The sequence below is a fragment of the Perissodus microlepis genome, chromosome 7 (genome assembly GCF_051167445.1).
Source record: "Perissodus microlepis isolate ML-2025 ecotype Zambia chromosome 7, ASM5116744v1, whole genome shotgun sequence".
NCBI lineage: Eukaryota > Metazoa > Chordata > Actinopteri > Cichliformes > Cichlidae > Perissodus > Perissodus microlepis.
This window is the reverse complement of record NC_140467.1, coordinates 50,677,835-50,687,153: the sequence shown is the minus strand read 5'-3', so window position 1 is coordinate 50,687,153 and position 9,319 is coordinate 50,677,835. Positions and strand designations below refer to the sequence as shown.

The following is a 9,319-nucleotide window of genomic DNA, read 5'->3' as shown; positions in this document are numbered from 1 at the left end:
AATCAGTAAATTAACGGGATTACTTTTTTGGGGAAGTAATCAGTAATTAGTTACTGATTACTTTTTTCAAGTAACTTGACCAACACTGGTCGTCAGTATCTGATTAATGCAAGATCGAGAGATGAGGAAGAAAGTGTGTGAGGAGTGATTGTACAAAGCGATACCTGACCAGGGTGCAGAAAGTTTTTGTGCTTCGCGAGTGGAATGCTGAGTACATAGAAGGGAGGAAGCCAGCTAATGTTTTTGCCTTGCAAAATAGTTAATTACTGTGAGTGTTAGAAAAACACTTCAGGCATTACCTGCAGTTGCTTCAGGTTGTATAATTAACACGTTAAAATGATTATATCTCAAATCTCTATGGATTCTGACCACAGAAAGAAGTCAGAGGGGGGAAATTGTTATGGCCGGGCAGGCTTCTTTTTTGCCTTTAGTTTTCGCTTTCTCAAAAGTACACAGCCATAGTGTTGCTTTATATGAAGTTGTTAAAATGTCATAGTATGTCTAAGAATAGTGGCAAATGGTAAACCTTGTGAAAAATGTGAGAATAATGGAACATATGCTTAATCCGATACAATACGCCTCTTTGTCCTCAGGTGTAAACCCATGGAAGAAATGAGAGGGCAAGACAAACTTCTGCATAATCTCATCTGAAGCTAATCTCACAGGAAAATATGGGATGATTTGAAAATCTTACTCAACTAAACATAAAGGACTAAAATATTTCTTATGTGCAGTATGTACAGTCAGAAGTCACATACTCTCATCACGGGCATGAATGTCATGGTAATTTTGGGCTTTTGATGATTTCTCTGAACTGTTGTTTTTCCAGGGTGAAATGATTGTACAGCATACATTTTAAACATAAGTTTGAATTTATTGGGGATTGTATTATAATCCACACAAGTTCAAAAGTCAGAGTATACTTACAGAGTCAAATCTTAGCAAGGTGCAGCTCGACCTGATGGTTTTGGTAGCCATCAACAATAATTATGGTAGCATATTTGATTTTTGGGGGCAAAACTGATTGGTTTCCTGACAAAGGTTCGCTTTTAAGCATAGTCCAGAGAGTTTCAATAGGGTTTGAGGTCAGAGCATTGGGAACACCATTCTAGATGTTAGCCTGCTTTATCCATTTCAAAACCAGTTTTGATGTGTGTTTGGGATCATTCTCATGTTGGAACTACTGCCTGTGTCCAAATTTCAACCATCTGGCTGTTTGGAGGTAATGTACCAGTACTACTGGCAGCAAAACAGTCCCAGAGCACCGTGTTTGGCAGCTTGTGAAGTGTTCTTAGGTTTAAAAGCGCCACATTTACTCCTCCAAACACCAGCACCCACTTGGTTCATGGCGAGGTAAAACTTGCTTCACTTTAAAGTAATTAAAGATGTATGCTCTACAATCATTGAAATCTCAAAAAACAAAAAACAGAAATGACATTCATAACCATGATGAGTGTATGTAAAGCAGCATAAAACATCCGTCTATGGACCGTGTATTCACCCTCAACAAAATAATGATGTTATGGCACTGCTATGTGTTCTGGACATGGCTCAAAACACATGTAAGGTGGACCTGAGCTGAGCAGACTCCATTTCTTGGCAGAGTCAAAGATATTTTATTATGGAAAAAAAATAAACAACCAACAGCATGACCCTGTTGAACAGCCTATAATGCCCCCTGGGGAAAACACACTAATGGCCTCTCTCGACTGGGAAATTAAACAGTGAACAAAGTCTGGACAAGCAATCACAGGACACTGTTATGAACCTCGGAGCCCATGTCAAGGGAGAGATGAACAGCGTGCACTGAGGGCCAGCAGTTTATTATGAGCAATAAAAGCTGCTTGGGCAGTAACTGAGCAGGACATTTGTTTCTTGCTGCAGCACGAACTGTTTGCTTTCCTCAGATCAAGCGTTAACATTTTAATGAGGGAGTCGCCAATAATCTGAACAAACTGTAGATACGACGTGAACGTTCAAGAAATGTGCTGATATTATTTTGGCTAAGAAAACATTCAAACATCATTACGTTTCCCAAATATGGGATGAATAAGTAATTCCTATCTTATTTTTCCTTTTTTTTTTTGAGGATCATTTACTCATAAATTCTAGTCATAAGGAATAAGAACCACATTTAGATTGCCAAAGTGGATTTTCCTAACCTGAATGCTGCTGATCTTAGAAGCAGTATCTTTTACCTGCAGTAACCAAAGCAATTGGTTATAAACTCTTTCCAACACACACAGTTTTCTGACAGATGAGACTTTTCTGTGTATCTTGATGCAGCGCTGAGACAGTCTTCATCACATTTTCTATTTTGAGCTGTTGGTGTTGAACATGCGTGTGGCTTTTACAAGAGTCACTACTGCCCCCTTGTGCAAAATGCAAAAATGCAATGCTGAAATCACACCACATGGTTTTACTGAAGTTATTGTTTTAATGGTTGAATGTCAAAGCGCATGCATTACACTGACCAGTTTTTACAATCTAATATTAGGTTGCCCATATTATTAGAAAAAGTCTCCTGTTATGTGAAGCAGAGGTTCAGAACACCTTCTTAGATCAGTCAGGTGATATCTCCCTGACCTTTTACAGTCACACCATCATTCATGTTTGGTTGCTTGGACAACACCAGTAATATTAAGTATTATGCAACAAAACATGATGTTCTCTCCTGCACCGGTGGAGGAGGCAGTTATTACTCCCCTCCCCCCTTTTGGCAAGTAAAAGAACACAGTGTCTCACAGCAATGAGCCAATTTGTTTGATTTAAGCCAACTCGAGTCCTATGATCATGGAAAATATGCAGCTTTCCTTTTTAACTTTCTTCGCCCTGTGACTGAGCGCTGGCATCTATCAGATTAACACTTGTGAAGCAGACAGTGGTCACTCCAGAGGAAAAGGTAGCAACAGAGCAGAACTCTTGATGAAATATAAGAAATGCTCCTCAAGCTGCCAAAATAGTTGGAGAACAGCCAGGCAAACATAAAGCAGGGCAAAGATACAGAGATTTGATGGTTAAAGAAAAACACAACAATTTGATTAAGAATCATTTGGACCATTTTATTGCTCTTTTTTCAAATGCTACTTCATTAAAAAAAAAAAAAAGGAAAAAAATTTATTCCTTCTGAGTAACCTAGGATTATTTGATCACATAATAATAACGCTTGTATAAAATCGTTAACATCAAAAATATTACAATAATTGCAGATTCAGAACCAGAAAGTCCAAAGAGATCAAGATGTGCAGCTCAAAGCACAAAGTGGAAGACAATGTGGCTTTTGTGTCCAAGCTACATGGAAGCGATTGCTCAAAGCAAGAATCAAACCCCTATTTGCACTAAAAATCAGAAGTGACACCAACTGTGCATGTCATTTCTTCAAGGATCATCTATATTTCAGTTCATTAGGATTTATTACATTCAGATAGGCAACGACACCTTAAAACCGAATCAGTTAAAGTTACCAGTGTATACTTCAATAAGCAATAAGTAGCAACAAGCATGATCAAGTCATTTGTCTAACGTGTGATTGGCATATTTCACTGCTCATCCAGCTGTTACTAAATTAAATTTGGATAATGCATAGACACCAGTGTCTCAGAAAAATATCCTTGCGCACTAATAAGCGGTAGCTCTTCCAGAACCAGAAGTTGCATTATCGTAATAATCTCACAGTGATTGTTGATTTGCAAAAAACGAAACAAATACATATAACACACAAAACAATAAAAAGATTGGAACTTGATTAAGTTAACATATTTTGAATAAATTGAACTGAATCAGACTCAGTAACATGTTGATACTTAAGTATATAGGAATATGAAGCATGGGATGGGCTAAATACTTCTCAGCTCTTCCCAGCTTTCAACTCTTGGACCATCAGGAGGAAAACAAGACTTTCTTTCTCCTTAATTTTAATAAACTAAAATTGTTAAATAAACATATTTAGAAATTTTTATTTGCTTTTTGATAAGAAATGTGGGTGATGCTGCCCCTTTATTCACTCATTGCAGTTTGCACATAGTATTTAAATGTATCTTAAATGATTCAGAGATCCTAGTGCCAGTTCGTCTGATTTTTAGGGGGTTTTTTAGTATTTGATCACAAATCAATGCACAGCAGATATATTAATATATCACGCCTGGCACCTACAGTATATAAGAGGTAGTGCTACATACAGGTATAGTACATGGATAAATCCCCACAATGGGGACAACACAGCTGAGTGGATACAGATCAAAGAAACTTCAAATTTCCACAAAAGGTTAAATGGCTAAGTTGTATTTAATATTCAACCAGCAACCTTTGTGAGTTTAAATATAATAAATAAAGAAAAAAAGGGGAGCAACAATCAAGATTAGGAAACAAATATTGTAGTTCCAGTCTGCGTGTTGTTGAACCATTTATTTCTTGCCACATTCAAGCATGTTGCATTATTTTTCTGGGGGTGTTTATGAACACGCATCTTTAGATGGATGCTTCACATCAAGTTCCTCGTGTAAGTGTGCATAGATTAGTCTTTTGTTCACTAAAGGAGGACTCTGAATCCTCTGTGCAGTACCTCCACTGTGTTTGAATCTCAAGGTTCCAAGAGCTATGCCTTAATAACCTTAAAAAATAACTACTAAACACAGTACTTAGGAAGAGAGGCTGGTTATGTAGGATATTATTAAAAAGAATAAGTGAAAGTGGTGTGCGTGTTATGAAGCTCAAAATTGGATCTCTGGGTCTATTTGATGATTACCACAACTCCAGCCTGATTCTTGTTCCGTTATTAACATACAAATTGGGAAGATTAGGAAAAAACTGTGTGACCTTGTGAAGTCCTTTTGTCTCCTGCAGTAAAATGATACAAATGGTCTTGTGTCAGCACTTATTAAAATTCAGTACCACCAAAGTCTTTCAATGACAAATACTTTTCCAGCTAATCGGATTCAAATCCTCGCACGTGGCATATTAAAAAACACTGTTATGAGGCAGTATTACAGTACAAAAAGCAAAAAAAAAAAAACTAAAAACAAAAGAGAGAATGGGTGTGGTTTCTGTGTTGTGCTGGTTTTTTCACAGGACACTTTCGGACCCTTTCTTGCAGACGAAACAGCTGTCCACAGAGTCCCGGCGTATTCGAATCTGAGGTGAACCTTTTTTGTATGAACCGCTGTCGAGACTGAAAGAGGCAAAAATGTTACGCCTCAGGAAAAACTTAAAAATCACATGGTGTGTAATATTTGTGCATTTTGCCTTTTGAATGTACAAATATTCAAATGACAGCAGGTTGTCACTTACTTATCCACAGACGGGGAGAAAAAGTAGTGCTCAGCACGGTGTATGGGGGTGAAGGAAAGTCGACGATGGAAGTCCTGGCGGAAAGAAAAATATGACAGAAAAACTTTTTATAACATCAATCAATCATGAATTTCAAGTAGTAGTGGGGGGAGGGGAAGAAAAGCAAGAACAGCAAAGCTGCTTTTAGTGTTAAAAGCCCAAATGGGCTGCTCAGAGAACCATTAGAAACAGACAGGAAAGCATGCTGATCTTTAAAGATGTTAAATGTCATATGAGTGAAATGCAAGAGGGCTAGCATGACAAGAAAAGGAAGCCTTTAGTTGGAGCGGCCCTTTGAAGCTAAAGCAAAGCAAATCCTGACTAGTACTCACTATCCAAAGATTTATCTCCCAACATGGGCTCCTGTTCCATCATATCCATAGAGATTTTTATACTGGGGATATTATTTGCATGGTAGGGGTAGTCAGACTGTGGGAGGAGGGAATGAAAACATTAACACTCATGGATTACTTTGATGTGGGGAACTGGACGATAACCGTTTAATGAAACTGTATCATGCCTTCCTTTTTTGAACGCATATGGACATTTACTTACAAATTCAATTTCACTGTCAATGCTTCCCTTCTTCTTGTTTTTCTTTTTCTTCTCATCTTCTTTCTTCTTCTTGTCTTTCTCTGGGATGACATCATCCAGGTAGCTGAGGTCATGCTGGGAAAACACGTAGTCCATTCCTTTGCGAACAGCAACCAATGCCAAAATCTTATAAAGAGAGGAAAAGTTTGAATCAATTAAATGTTCAGGGCAAAATACAGAGCTCTGTGCACTTGTGACTGGTCACATCAGCCTTGCCTCACCATGACAGGGAAAATGATGGCAGCGACAGTAGATTTGAGGATCCACAGGAAGGCCAGGCACAGGGCCTGGATGAAAGTAAAGAGGTGGATGCGTCTCTGGGGAACGTGCCGCAGGTAGATCAGGTCCGGCTGGTGCTTGGCAGGCATGAGGAGCAGCTGCAAGCGATCCATGAACTGGATCAAGGAAACAGATAAAAAGTTCAGTAGGTTAAGAGATCGGACACGCTGCAGTTAGAACCTGGAAAACAATTCAGAGATTTTATACTCCTGTATGACTTTTCGTTTTCCAATTTTGGTTGATACTCTGAGACAGCAGTGCTACGCAGTCAGCTTTTTCCTATTAAAATATCCAATAATGTACCAATGTATAATGTAATCCAAGTATTGATAAATTACCTCCGCCAAGGAGGTTATGTTTTTGGAAACGCTTTCATCCATTCCATCTGTAAACTCAATAGCTCAGAAAATCCTGAATGAATTTCCATCAAACTTTGTAGAGATGTAGATTAGACTCATGTTAAGAATCTGTGATTTACATCACCAATGTTTTCAAGGTCAACTTAATAATTTATGGGTTGAAAAATGACAAAAGGCAACTATGATTCTTACAAGTGTGGTGTTTGTTGTCAACATATAAAAAGTATCATAACAATATTTAAAATATCCGGTCACACTTCCCTCTGACCTCTCCTTCATGGTCTATAGATTGAGCTGAAGGTCATAGTGGTAATATTGATGATTGAGAGAGCTATTTTAAACTGTGTTTCTTACTGGTATGGTTTATACTGTATTGACAACAGTGAGGACTCTAAATATCACATTACTTTGGGTGTATGACCTCTCCCTCAAGGTCAAATCAAGGAAAACCTTCATAAAAATGTATTTTATCTTTGGAACTATGCTTACATCATTTACAACATCGGGGGACATTTGATACTGGTATATGGAGATTCTTAATCTCACATTATATTTTCCTGTATACTCTCATATACTATTTATACTATCACATTACACTGTCAAGAGAAAGAGCTGCCTAGTTAGTCAGAAATATATGCTCTTATAATATTAAGCTCAAGTTATTCATCTCCACTTATTTACAAATCAATATCGATTTTCCATTACCTACTCCTACATGTGTAATCAAAGTAAACATCCGTCACGTTATCCTAAAGTAAATACTACCCAGAGAGTGAGCTACTTCGGCAGAGGTTTGCACTCTCAGAGTTATCCATCCATCCATCTATTCACTTCCACTTATCCTTTTCAGGGTCGCGGGGGGCGCTGGAGCCTTTCCCAGCTGTCATAGGGCGAGAGGCAGGGTACACCCTGGACAGGTTGCCAGTCTTGCCAGGGCTAACACACAGAGACAACCATTCGCGCTCACATTCACTCCCGAATTCATACCTATGGGCAATTTTTCAATTAACCTATCCCCACAAACTGCACGTCTTTGGACGGTGGGAGGAAGCCAGAGTACCTGGAGGGAACCCACGCAAACACGGGGAGAACATGCAAACTCCACACAGAAAGACCCCGGCCTGATGGTGGAATTGAACTAAGGACCTTCTTGCTGTGCGGCAACAGTGCTAACCACCATGCTGGCATCTCTCAGAGTGGTTCTTTTTTAAAATATTATTGGTATTAAGGACAAAATAAAATAAGATAAAATACTTTAATTTCCACCTTTTAAGCCTATTAAACAAACTCTTTTTATTAATAAATCATTATGTTTCTTTTCAAAGTTGCAAACCTAAAGGAATTATTTATTTTGGATTGAAGAATTTAAATGATATGAAATATTTTGAAAATTAGGATTTCTTTTCTAATGACAAATTAGAAAGATTTTTTAATATAAAAAATTACTGCAAAAAAAAATAAATCATTGTTTCACATTTTTACAATAAGAATAATAAGTAAATGACACAATTAATACATCAGCAGAATACATTATTTGTATAGTTAGTGTGGACGCTAGCTAGAAAAATTATGTATTAAACTGTACAAATTCCAGTGACAACTTTTGAGAGTCTGTTCATTCTGTTTTAGTTGTTCTTTGTGCTCTGGTTTAAGCGTTATTACTTCTTTTCTTAATAAAACACAAAAAGAAATTCATCATATTTTAATTATTATGTGTGCTATGTTTTTTTCCAAGCAACCCACCCAACACTGGTTAGTAGGTAGTGAACAGGGCAAAGTGACTCACCTGGACACCATTGAGCGATGCCACACCCATGTAGAGGAACACACCATAGAGCACTGGCATGGGAATGAACTGAAGAACACAGAACACAGTAAAAAAAGATATTAATGTTACACGTGTGACTGTGACTTAAAAAACAAAAAGAGGAAACAGAAACACGCGGATCAAAGCTACCCTCTCAGAAGAAACATGACTTCTTTTGGCTCACACTGCTTAGTTAAAAATAGTCCACAAGAAGCTTTTCTAAGAATGTTCTTTTTACTGAGCCACCAGTGTGACCGGGCTTTTAGCTTGCACAGGACTGAGAAGTACCTGCTGCTAGATCAGCGTAAAAATTTTTTTTAATAATATAAAAAATATAAAATATATGAAAAGAAATTGCTAAAATGAGGCAACTTAGAGCAAAAATTGAAAAATACATGAAAATGTTTTATTTTATGCCACTATAATACGGTTCATGCAGAAACAAAATGCTATTTCTGAGAATCAGAAACGCAGTATAGAAAATCCCCTCAAGGGGGTGTACCAGCTTAAAAAAATCACCTCTCAGAGTCTTCACAACTCATGGGCAGCTCAACAAAGAAATGGAAATTTGAGAAGCCGAGGTGCTGCAACCGGAGCTTAAGCCCTGATGCACATTCTTATTTCACAACATATTACTTCAGCTATAGAAGCTCCTAATCGGATGAATAAAAGACTTGAAATTATTTTACATTTCAGAGGGAAGACAGGAGTTTGTCCTAAAACGGGCGGACAGTAATCCATAATTCCACAGAAGAATTAAGAAGTTGGAGCACTACCTTGAGGATAGGAGCCATGAAGACAGAGAGTCCCGTCAGGATGAACACGAAGATACCAGTGACTCGCTGTTCCCTGAGTTAGAGGGGGAAACGTCACACAAATTAATCAGCAGATTTGATTCAGAGAAGTTAAAAACTTTTATTGTTTTTTTAGTGTGTTTATTATTCCCCTAGGCAAA

The 9,319-nt window shown here is 37.8% G+C and overlaps 1 protein-coding gene across 4 annotated transcripts in view; it reads right to left on the bottom strand.

Annotated features, from left to right (window-relative positions):
- Positions 1-3,045: 3,045 nt before the first annotated feature.
- Positions 3,046-9,319, bottom strand: part of LOC146384031 (electrogenic sodium bicarbonate cotransporter 1-like) — a 34,160-nt gene continuing 27,886 nt past the window's right edge. For 2 of the 4 annotated variants that reach the window (XM_084935715.1, XM_084935717.1), the window contains 7 exons: positions 9,141-9,213; positions 8,344-8,412; positions 6,141-6,314; positions 5,881-6,045; positions 5,658-5,754; positions 5,287-5,360; positions 5,052-5,167 (listed from right to left, as the gene is read on the bottom strand). In XM_084935715.1, coding sequence (XP_084791841.1) covers positions 5,317-5,360; positions 5,658-5,754; positions 5,881-6,045; positions 6,141-6,314; positions 8,344-8,412; positions 9,141-9,213 — 622 coding nt within the window. In that variant the 3' untranslated portion in view covers positions 5,052-5,167; positions 5,287-5,316. Of the gene's footprint in view, positions 5,168-5,286; positions 5,361-5,657; positions 5,755-5,880; positions 6,046-6,140; positions 6,315-8,343; positions 8,413-9,140; positions 9,214-9,319 lie in introns of all 4 variants that reach the window. The other 2 variants (XM_084935714.1, XM_084935716.1) reach the window with 2 other exon arrangements.